General features: G+C 37.2%; 1 protein-coding gene across 1 annotated transcript; it reads left to right on the forward strand.

Moving 5' to 3' along the window:
- The first annotated feature begins 1,895 nt into the window (after positions 1-1,895).
- LOC107793019 (uncharacterized) lies at positions 1,896-11,987 on the forward strand. The gene is made up of 3 exons (XM_075255050.1): positions 1,896-2,555; positions 5,719-5,971; positions 6,043-11,987. Exon 3 carries the CDS (start codon positions 9,930-9,932, stop codon positions 10,512-10,514), a length of 585 nt encoding a protein of 194 aa, XP_075111151.1. The 5' UTR covers positions 1,896-2,555; positions 5,719-5,971; positions 6,043-9,929; the 3' UTR covers positions 10,515-11,987.
- Positions 11,988-12,245: the final 258 nt, after the last annotated feature.

Consider the following 12,245-nt stretch of genomic DNA (forward strand, 5'->3'; position numbering starts at 1 on the left):
TCAGTCTTTTCATTTCAAGTGTTGAAGTTGGGAGCCCGCCCATAGAACAGAGGCATACATTTCAGTCTTTTCATTTCAAGTGTTGAAGTTGGGAGCCCGCCCATAGAACAGAGGCATACATTTCAGTCTTTTCATTTCAAGTGTTGAAGTTGGGAGCCCGCCCATAGAACAGAGGCATACATTTCAGTCTTTTCATTTCAAGTGTTGAAGTTGGGAGCCCGCCCATAGAACAGAGGCATACATTTCAGTCTTTTCATTTCAAGTGTTGAAATTGGGAGCCCGCCCATAGAACAGAGGCATACATTTCAGTCTTTTCATTTCAAGCGTTGAAGTTGGGAGCCCGCCCATAGAACAGAGGCATACATTCAGTCTTTTCATTTCAAGTGTTGAAGTTGGGAGCCCGCCCATATAACAGAGGAATACATTCAGCATTAATTTTCAAGTATTGAAGTTGGGAGCCCGCCCATACAACAGAGGCATACATTTTAAGATCAAGTCAGAGGACAATAAAACAGAGGGTTACAATAGGAATCCCCAGCAGGAAACAATAAAAATCCCCAGCATTCAATCCAAGCTGGAAATAGCAAAAAAAAAAAAGGAAAAAGAATCCAAAGTGCAGAAGGGTAGAAAAGATGTGCTCTGCTTAGTAGTTGGTTGAGGTCGCAAGAACTGCAAGCCTGGTCCTGATCCGAAAAGTTGAAGAAGGATGAACTAGTATCTACAACTAGCAAGTTTCAAGGTTCAAATCCAAAGTCTACATGAAGCACCATTCAAGATTCGAGACCAAGTTTCAGAAGACTTATAGATAGGAATCCTTGTAACTAGTAGCTGATAGGCTTAGTTAGTTTTCTTCATCTTTCATTTTTGTAATAGCAGGACCGCGGACTGGAACCTCAACGGAATGGCACCTCCATCGGCTCTTCACCTCGGTACACTCTACCATCTCTCTCATTTCCAAACTACACGTGGCCTGATTCCTCTATAACCAAGGATATGTAGGCAGCTCAGATACCAGGGCTCGGTCACATTCCTTTTCTTTTCCTTTAGTTAGTCCCTCCAAATAAAGGTCGGGTCAGAAACATGTCTAGTCGTTCTTTGTCGGAAAACTCTTCGTGTTTCCAGTCAAAGAGGGGCAGCTGTAGACATGTGATTTTTGACCCTTCCCAAGAATTTTCACATTTTTAGCGTAAATATTTAATTTAGGTCTAATATAGCTATTTTAGCTAATTTTGACTATTTTACCTTATTTCGTCACAAAAAGAAAAATTACAAAAAAAAAAAATATATATATATACTTTAGTTTATGCGTTTCTCATAAATTTGAAAAATATAAAAATAGTACCTTATTTTTGTACTTTATATAATTTCGAAAATTACAAAAAAATAGTTACTAATATCTTGCAGCCATTTTAATCTTTTGAAAATACAAAATTAGTACTTTGTATTTTTTTTATCTTCATATAATTTCGAAAATTACAAAAAAATGGTTTCGTTAACGTTTTGTAGTCATTTTAATCTTTAGAAAACATACAAAAAAAACAATACTTTATATTTTATCTTTATATAAAAACGAAAATCACAAAAATAGTTTTATTAATGTTTTGTAGCTATTTTAATCTTGAAAAAATATTAAAAAATAGTTTTATTTTAAATGTCAGTCTTATTTTGGTAGTTATTTTACTTACATAGAATTAATTAAACAACGTCGTGTTTTTATTCTCGGGTCCGGGCAAAAGAATAATATTTGGGTTCAAACTACCCGTTTTTAGGCCTAATTTTTGGACCTAACCCATAACAATCCAAACTCACCACACCTTACACCAACTCCAAGAAAATGGGGAACATCTTTTGAAAAAGGAGGAGGAATACACGGACATCTTTTGAAAAGTGGGGAAAAGAAACGGAGGAGGGGAGTTTGAAAAAAGGAAAAGGTTGGATTGAAAAACGAAAAGGAAAATTAGAAAGGGACGGGTGGAAAAAAAAAGGAAAAAGTTGAAAAGGAAAAAGGGGGTCTGGAAAAAGAAAAGAAGGGAAAAAAGATTGAAAAAAAAAGAAAAAATTAGAAGAAGGGGGTCACCTTTTTCTTCATAAAAAAACGAAAAAATGGAAGGAGGAGGTTTTTGGACTTCATCCTCTTCTTCCTAAAAAAAAAACTGAAAAGAAAAAAAAACTCTCACTCTCTCACATCCAAACGACCCCTTCCCCTTTGAAATCCCGTATTCTTCGACTCCTCTCCCCACCGGTTCTGCTTCATCACCAACCAAAACTCCAGTTGAAAATCAGTCCAAATTTACCGGTTAAACAACCACAAAAAGCATCCCAGAACGCAGCAGAAACCAGCTGCGAAAATAGCTTCAAAATCAATCCGAAATCAGCTACGTGACAATCATTAAAGTGAGGTGATGCTCGAGTTCGCTGATTCGAGGTTCTGGTGATATCGCCTTTAGAAGTCACCGATCCTGGTTCAGATCTCAAGCAGAATTATTAAATCGAAACTCTCTGTTATACTTGGATTTTGATAGCTCCCATTGCAAATGAATTTACGGCTGATTGAGGTCCGTTCTTGCTTCTTTCAGTTTATATTTTTGGTTGATTTTGTTTATATTGTGCTTTCTCGTGAATCTCTGTTCATGTGTCATTGAGTTCATACCCCGATTTGCATAGATCGGCGATGGCATTTGCGACGAATCGGAACAGTGAAATTAAGCCTTTTATGAAACAGTGTTACTTTTTTGAGGTTGATTCATAAGCATCACGACAATGCTGAAGATGAGATTATTTTTCCAGCACTTGATATTTTCCTTCTTGCTGATATGTTTGTGCTGTTTAATTTTGTGGTAGCATGTTTAAATAACAATCTGATGCAAGTCATTGAATTAGCTAATTTAGCTCAAGAAATTTGGAGAGTTGTTCTAATTTCGTTTCTTAGTTATGTGTCATGATCTTTTGCTCTGTTTTATGGAAGGTTCAGTATCTAGCTCACTTAATTCTGTAAATATTTTATTTAATGGGTTATAAGACTTGGTATGTAAAATGGGCCATGATCACGTTCCATTAATATGGTGAATAGTTGGTTTTGGGATGCTTTTAATAATTCATGGGCCAAAAGATCTACTTTGTCAAACTAATTTAACTGGTATAGTTATCAATTGTTCATACGATGGACAACTTTATACATTAATTTAGTCAAATGATTTCATATAGAATTCGTTTTATTTTAAATAGCTGGTCCATACCCTTCCATAATAATCCTCATAAATGGTCTCAACAAGCCCAAATGTAGCGAAGAAATAATTCAAAAGTACGTAGTTGCTTTAGGCGCGCTATTTTAAAAATTACCTTCCTAAACTAGGGTGTGCATTTATGTGACCCAAATCCAAATCTCAATAACGTTAGATAAAATGTGTCGTGGATCACGGGTGCATTGATTGCGACGGGGTTCGAAACACGTTTTCGCGACATCGTAATTCTTAAAAATAAATAATGATAGAAAAGAGGTTCACAAATTGAGACGAGCCTCACCGCGAAAAAAAAAAAATATGGGCCTTTAGTAAATAATTATCGAAATAATTAGAATTTGGGATGGCCGTTTAGCGAACTTCATGGCTTTTCCCCAAAATAACACTACGTTAGTATCTTTAGGCACGATTTAATTAAATAACCTTATTAAAATTAGGGTGCGCATTGATGCGACTCAAATCCAAATCTCGACGAAGTCGAAATGTGTTGATAACTACGGGTGCATTGATTGCGACGTGGTTCGAAACGCGTTTTGATGACGTCGCAATTCTTTACAAATAATTATAATAAAAGCGGTGTAAAATTAATAAAAGGCACATGAGCTAGCATGTATTAAAACCAGAAATCAAATACAACAGTTAAGCGACCATGCTAGAACCACGGAACTCGAGAGTGCCTAACACCTTCTCCCGGGTTAACAGAATTCCTTACTCGGATTTCTGGTTCGCGGACTGTTAACAGAGTCATAAATTTCCTCGGTTCGGGATTCAACCGGTGACTTGGGACACCATTAATCTCCCAAGTGGCGACTCTGAATAATTAATAATTAAATCCCGTTCCGATTGTCCTTTAATTGGAAAAAACTCCCTACGCACCCTCGCGGGGGCGGAAAAAGGAGGTGCGACAATGAGTACAACATAATCCAAAGCTATACCACTGCTAAGAAAATTTAGGACACATTACAAGTGGCTCATGAAGGAACACCTCAGGTGAAGAGATCCAGAAGAACTCTACTATATTCTCAGTATGAGAACTTCGCTATGAAGGAAGGAGAAACCATTCAATAGATGTACACAAGGTTTAATACACTAACAAATTAGCTAAAGTCTCTTGAAAGTATTATTCCTAAAGAATATAGTGTCGGGAAGATATTGACTAGGGTTTTGCCTATCACTTGGGAGAGCAAAATCACTGTCATCCAGGAATCAAAGAATATTTCCACTCTCCCACGGGATGAATTAATTGGAAATCTCACTGCCTATGAACTTAGGAGACAAACCATGAAAATGGATGTACCTAAAAATTAAAGGAGCTTGGCACTTAGAATCACTGAAGGATCTGATCTAAAAGATGATGAAATGACTATGATCACCAAGGATTTCAAAAAGTACCTGAGGAGAGGAAAGAGTTCTTCAAGAAGTGGAAGCTATAACAAGTCAAAAGCTCCCAAGAAGCAAATCAATGATGGATGCTACAAGTGTGGAAAGACTGATCACCATATCAAGAATTGTCCTTTATCAGAAATTGAATGGAAGAAGGAAAGAGCTGAACAAAGGAATAGGAAGAAAGAATATGTTCAACCTAAGAAAAGCAACAACAAAGGATCAATCAAGGCTATGGTCGCTGCTTGGGGAAAAAGCTCATATGAAAGCTCAGATGGTGATGATGAGGATGAACAAGCACTTATGGCCATTGGAGAATATGATGAAGAAACTGAGGTAAGTGTAATTAATCTCAAATACAAGATTAAATTATTGTCTAAAGAAAGGTTATCTGAGTTACTACTAGAACTAATTGATGAATCTGAGGATTTAAATAATAAAAAGGAAAAGTTGTCTAAAGAATATGTGATTTTGAACGCTAAGTGCAAAAACTTGGAACTTAGGGTTAGTGAAATTGTAAGTGAAAATATAGTGTTAAAGAACCAGGTTCATGCACTTGACTCAACTGTCCTAGAGCTTAGATCTGAAAATCTAAAACTGAAATTAGGAATAGGTAAAAAGACAGCTGATCACACACAACTCACTCTAGAAGAAAATATACAAAAAATGAAAGATGAGTTGTACAAAAGGGATGAGCAGGTAAGAATCCTAAAAGAGGATCTAAGCAAGGTCAAGCATGAGCTAGACAGAACTTGTAATTAGAACAGGTCCTCCGATGCAATTTCATGGCTACAAGAACACCATAGTAGCAACAGAAGAAGACTTGGCTTTGGGAACCTGGCACCTAAGTAGGATCCCAAAAGCAAGTACCACACACTTCCTGAGAACAAGATTTGCACACATTGTGGTAAAACATTTTACTATAAAAGTGAATGCATTGAAAAAGAAAAGGCAAGTCAAAATAACAAAGAATTTGTTCAAGGGAAGAATAGATTACCAAGTTAGGCTAAAAAGAATTTGATTCATCCTTTTACCTATAGAAAGGGACCCAAACTAGTTTGTGTTCTTAAGACTAACCCCTAATTTTCTTTTGCAGGTCCAAGTGAAGGGGAGCAGCCAAATATGGTACATGGATAGTGGCTACTCGAAGCATGTGACAAGAAGCAAGAACTAGTTCCTTTCACTTGAGGACCTTAAAGGAGGTAATGTCTCCTTTGGAAATGAGAAGAAATGTGAGATCATTGGAGTTGGAAAGGTAGATAAGACTGATTCTCAGTCTATTGAGAATGTCTACTTGATAGATGCACTGAAGTACAGTCTAACAAGTGTATCAAAATTGTGTGATAGAGGTAACATAATAGCATTCACCTCTATAAAATGCTTTGTGATTAATCTTATCACTGACAAGATAGTTTTGCAGGGAAAAAGAGTGAGCAACATATATATTATGGATATGTCCACACTTTCATATAATGAATCACTTGCTTAAGTGTGTTGGATAATGATCCCCTCCTTTGGCACAAGAGACTTGGACATGCCAGTCTAAGTCAACTCAACAAACGAGTCTCCAAGGACTTGGTGATAGGACTGCATAATATTAAATTCAAGAAAGATAAAGTTTGTGAAGCTTGTGCAAGAGGGAAGCAGGTAAGATCCTCTTTCAAAAGCAAGAAAATGGTAAGCACCACCAGGACGGTGGAACTGGTCCATATGGATCTTTGTGGACCAATGAGAACATTGAGTAGAGGTGGTAAGAGATATCTTATGGTGCTTGTTGATGATTACTCTAGGTTTACTTGGACACTATTTCTAATATCTAAAGATGAATCATTTGACATGTTCACTTCTTTTGTTAGAAAAACTCAAAAACAACTAAGTAATCAACTTGCATCAATTAGTTCTGATCATGGTACTGAATTTGAAAATGCTAAATTTGCTGAATTTTGTGATGAACATGGCATAGATCATAATTATTTTGCTCCTAGGGCTCCACAACAAAATAGAGCAGTTGAAAGAAAAAATAGGACATTGGAAGAAATGGCTAGGACTATGCTTCTTTCTAGTAAATTGCCCCATAGTTTCTGGGCAGAAGCTGTGAACACTGCATACTATATCATAAATAGGAGCATGACTAGACCTCTTATTGAGAAGACCCCCTATGAGTTACTTAAAGGGAGAAAGCCAAATACATCCCATCTTAGAGCATTTGGATGCAAGTGTTTTGTGCACAATAATGGTAAAAACTCCCTAGGTAAGTTTGATCCCAAAAGTGATGAGGGAGTATTCTTGGGATATTCTTCATATAGTAAAGCTTATAAGATTTATAACAAAAGAACTATGTGTGTAAGAAAAGTGTACATGTGGTTTTTGATGAAACTAACATTCTTTCTGAGAGGCAAGAACATGATGATGAAGCAATTGGGTGGGTAAGAAACTCAAATAAAACCACAGCCCAGACTGAAGCTGCACCAGAGGAAGGAATAGGTGATGGAACATGTCCTTCCACCTAGGGCAACTTGGCAGGGGGAATTGAACAAAGAGGAACTGATCTTCAAACCTCGAGGGAACCTGTCCATGAACCTGTTCCTCAGCAGCAAAATATTGAAGGAACATTTAGGGAAACCAGCTGGTTGTGAAACCTTACAAGTATCAAAGTTCTCATCCTATTGAGAACATAATTACCGATCCAACCTCTCGAGTCAAAACCAGATCTTCTTTGAAGAATCTTTGTGTTTTTATGCTTTTTTATCTCTTATTGAACTTAAAAATGTCGATGAGGCTTTGTAGGATGTAGACCGGCTGAATGTAATGCAAGATGAACTTAATCAATTTGAGAGAAGTCAAGTTTGACATCTGGTACCAAGACCCGAGGGCATATCAGTAATTGATATAAAATGGGTCTTCAGAAAAAAATTTGATGAAGATGGAACAGTTACATGGAACAAGGCAAGATTGGTGATTCAAGGATATAGTCAAAAGGAGTGCATATGATAAGACCTTTGCTCCAGTTGCAAGATTTGAAGCAACTAGACTCCTTATAGCCTTTGCTGCTTACTGGAATTCACTCTCCATCGGATGGATGTCAAGAGTGCCTTCCTCAATGGCTATATAAAGGAAGAAGTATTTGTCAAGCAACCTCTGGGCTTTGAAAGCAAGAAATGTCCTGATCATGTGTACAAGCTTGACAAGGCACTTTGTGGGCTCAAGCAGGTTCCAAGAGCATGGTATGAAAGATTATCAAAATTCTTGCTTGAGCATGGCTACAAAAGAGGTAAAATTGCCAATACTTTATTCTTGAAAGAAAAAAGTAAAGATCTCTTGGTAGTTTAGATATATGTTGATGATATAATCTTTGGAGCAACTACTGATAAGTTAAGTAAATAATTTGCTAAACTAATGGAGAGTCAATTTGAAATGAGTATGATGGGTGAGCTTAATTTCTTTTTAGGCTTACAAATTAAATAAAATTCAAATAGAACTATGATCCATCAGCAGAACTATATCAAAGAGTTGCTTAAAAGGTTTTAAATGGAAGATTACAAAGAAATTGACACTCCTATAGTAACAACCACAAAATTGTATGTAGATGAACCCGGTTCATCTGGTGATCAGAAGTTGTATAGGAGAATGATTGGCTCTCTGTTATATTTCATTGCTAGCAGACCTGACATTATTTTCAGCATAGGCTTGTGTACTAGATTTCAAGCAAATCCAAAGGAGTCTCACTTGACTGCTGTCAAGAGGATCCTGAGATACCTAAAAGGCACCACTAATCTTTGTCTCTAGTATCCAAAAGGTAGTAATTTCAACTTAGTGAGATATGTTGATGCTGATTATGTAGGTTTTTTGTGGATAGAAAGATCACCTCAGGTATGACACACTTTCTTGACTCATGTCTTGTGTCTTGGGCCACCAAAAAGCAAAATTTTGTAGTTGTATCTACTGCTGAAGCTGAGTATATTGCTGCTACCTCATGTTTTGCTCAATCGTTATGGATAAAATAGCAATTAATGGACTTTAGAATTGATGCAGGTTGTATTCCCATCTTTTGTAATAACACTAGTGCAATTAGTATGACCAATAACTCGGTTCATCATAAAAGAACTAAGCACATAGATGTTAGGCATCACTTTTTGAGGGACAACTATGATAAGGGTTTGATCACTGTGGAATTTGTGCTACTGACAAGCAAATAGCTGACATCTTCACAAAAGTTCTAAGTAAATATCACTATGAAAGGAACAAGTTAGAATTAGGGATGATTAAGATCACCTAAAAGGAACCACTTCTAACTCATAAATTTTGGTTAAGAAATTTGTGAACTTTTGTACATAATTAGATTAGATTTTGCTCAGTCTCATACTTTTATCAGTATACTCTTGTGTCATGTGCTAACATGTCTCATTAATCTCTAATGATATTGTCTTTATTTTCTTGGAAAATTTAGACTTACACAAGAGATTTTTCAGTGAAGAACCTGGTTCATCAAGATTACATAGTTTGTACTCTCCACTCTGCATATTTTGAAATACTTACATTTGGATTATGATAAAAAGAAGATTCCTATTTAATCTTAACCTCCTTGAGCTTATCCGTTACGAAATGAACCAGTTTCATCCAAATAAAGTCCCAAAACGCAATAAATGCCTAGATTCTAGGGAGAGTCTTCAACGTTTTTTCAAACTGACTCACAGTTTGATTAGATTTCTGAACTTTCTCAAAAAGAAGCTGTTACCAATTAAACTCTTCCTCTTTATATTGATTAGGCCTTAATTGTTTCTTCACTTCAAAATATTCAGCCGTCAAACAATTCTCTCTACCTTCTCTCATCTTCCAAACACACATACACGCATCTTCTCTCATACCCAAACACAGTAATGGCAAAACCTTCTGAGAATCCCTCATCACCACCCAAGGAAATTACATCCACATCGTCCATCATACCTTCACCACACCCACCTCTAAGAAAGGAAGGTTCAAGATGATTGCTCGTACGGTTATCGCTGGAGGAGAACAAATCAAGAAAATTAATGAATAATTGAAAGCATGTCGGGAAGAAGAACCCCAGAAATCTGATGAATCATTTAAGTTTGCTACTGAGGGGGAAGAATTGAAACAAAGCAGGTAACATCTGGTCTAAAAATTACTTCTAAAATCATCTCTTAGGTTGCTGCAAATCTGGAAAATAGGTTTGTTCTAGTAGGAACTGTGGTTGGGGTTGAGACCACTGAGTTTGGGAAAATTGGTGGTAAAAATAAAAGGAGAAAAGAAAAGGAAAGTGAGGGTGCTGAAGGTGTTGTAAGGGGAATGGGAAAAGGAGTGGCTAAATCTTCACCCACTCTTGTTGGTTTGACTTCGGAAATAGGAGCTACGGTAGTGTGGAGTGAGGAATCTGTTGGAGAAGAAGAAAGTGTGAGAGAAAAAGGAGGAAGTGGGTCTGGAGAAGCTGCTAAGGGGTTGGTAAGATTGGGGAAGAATGTTCAAGAACCTGTTCCATCTGAGCGGGAACCCCTAGAAGACCTACTGAGAAAAGTGTCTGATAATTATCCTAAAAAGAAAAAGAGTTCAAGAGTTAAAGTCCATGGTACTGCTAGGGCAAACAAAAAGAGAAAGGCTGCCTCTTCTATCCCTGTAGAGACTCCTCGTACAAGAGAAAGAGCTACAAGGAGTCAGAAGAAGCAGAGTGAGGCTAAACTAGAAAAGGCCCTAGAAGAAAGTAAGAGAAAAACTGGTGCAAAGGGAAAGAAGAAGAAGGTGATTGAGCTTGCTGAGGAAGTTGAATTTGAGGAGATGGACCTGGTTCTTCGTGATGAAGAGGAGGACAAAGAAATGGAGGTTGAGACTCCAAAGGCAAAGAAAATCAAGACTTCCAAAAAGAAGTTTGCTTCATAGACAAAGTCTGCAGAGCCTTCCACCTTGGCTAAAAGAACCAGGTCTACATTAAAATCTAGAAAAGTGAAAGTAGTGGAAGCAGAAGAAGGGAGTGAAGAAGAAGAAGAATCTGATGCAGAGAAACACATGATGGTTAAGTTTGGGAAAAGAACTAACTTGAAAGGTAGACTCTTCAGGAACTTGGAGGAGGAATGTATGATGATGCTGCTATAAAAGTTACAACTGCAGGGTTAGAAGGACATGGTCACTCGGATGGATGGAAAGCTTGCCAGAACTGAGATTGTGGAGTTCATGGCAAATTGTGAGATAAAAAATGGCAGCGTTACCAGTATGGTGAAGGGGGTGACAGTGAGTTTTGATGACAAGGAACTAGGAAGATCTTAGGTGTACCTGATAAAGGGTAAAATGATTATAAGAAGCTCAAATGGCCAAGTCTAGAGAATCTCCTTACTGCCCTTGCCATTACTAGGAAGTTTGGTGACAATGAAGAAGAGCTTCAGCCCAAGGCTATATACAAAAGTGAGATGAAGCCACCCCATAGAGTGTTGTTCGAATTTGTTAACAAAATTGTGCTGCCTAGGCACGAAAGGAGGCACATTGCCACATTTATGGACATGGTCCTTATGGAATGTCTGGACAGTGGAAGGCAAATTAATTAGCCTGGATTTATCATCCAGCTTCTTGATAGGGTTCTGACGGGCACCAAAGCTCATGTCCTTACCTCCCTTGCACACTTTAAGGTACCTATCAAGAAATGAGAAGTTAGTATAAGCAAGGATCACTTTGGGGCAAACACTTAAACTGCTTGTGACTATGAAGTCCACACCACTCCAAAGAACCTGGTTCATCCAAAAAGGTACCTATAAACAGCAAAGTGCAAGCCTTGGTGCAAGAGAGTGGGGCTAAGGATGCTAAAATTGAAAGACTGAAGAAGAGGTTGGCAGAAGTAGAAACTGAGAGAGATGCTCTCAGAGCTGAGCTTACAAAGGAAAACGAGAAGAATGATGGTATTCTTCATGATATGCTGAAACTGCTTCAAGCTAAGAACCTAGTCCTTTGCAACATTAAGACCTTCCTAGCCTAGTTAGACAAATCAGTGACCCGGATGGGATTTTTTTTGTTTTTTTTGCTCATGATCCAGTATTTTTATTTCTTTTTATGCTTTGTGGATGACTAATATCAATGACAATTAATTGTTTGTGTGCTCTAACTGTTTGTTGATGCTTCTTAGATGGCTAACATCATTAGATTGATAAAGGATTCTTGACTCCATGTTTGCATTTAAAGTATCCCCAGTGGCCATGATTAATTTTTATGAAAATATAGTTATCTAACATAATTATGCAACTTTTCGATGATGCCAAAAAGGGGAAGATAAGTATTTGCTTTTTACTTTGGACTGTGATATTTATAACCTAATGAACCTGGTCCTTGATGATTAGTGACTTTAAAATAAAAAGTGTTCTAACTTTGTGTTAGTGTTGAGCTGAGTTGAAACAGGGCTTATGCTTATGAAAAGAACAGAGTTTGTCATCATCAAAAAGAGGGAATTTATTGGCCCAAGTGAAATTTGTTTTGATGATTTATAAAAGAACTCAAGCATGAACCAAGTCCATACACAGTAAATACAGACACATGCAGAATTCGAGCACAAGACATGTAAGTGAAGGAGATAAACTTAAGTTAGTATATCTGATATCTCCTGATAAAAAAGGTTGTATAAGTGATAAG

The sequence above is a fragment of the Nicotiana tabacum genome, chromosome 6 (assembly GCF_000715075.1).
Source record: "Nicotiana tabacum cultivar K326 chromosome 6, ASM71507v2, whole genome shotgun sequence".
Taxonomy (NCBI): Eukaryota; Viridiplantae; Streptophyta; class Magnoliopsida; order Solanales; family Solanaceae; genus Nicotiana; species Nicotiana tabacum.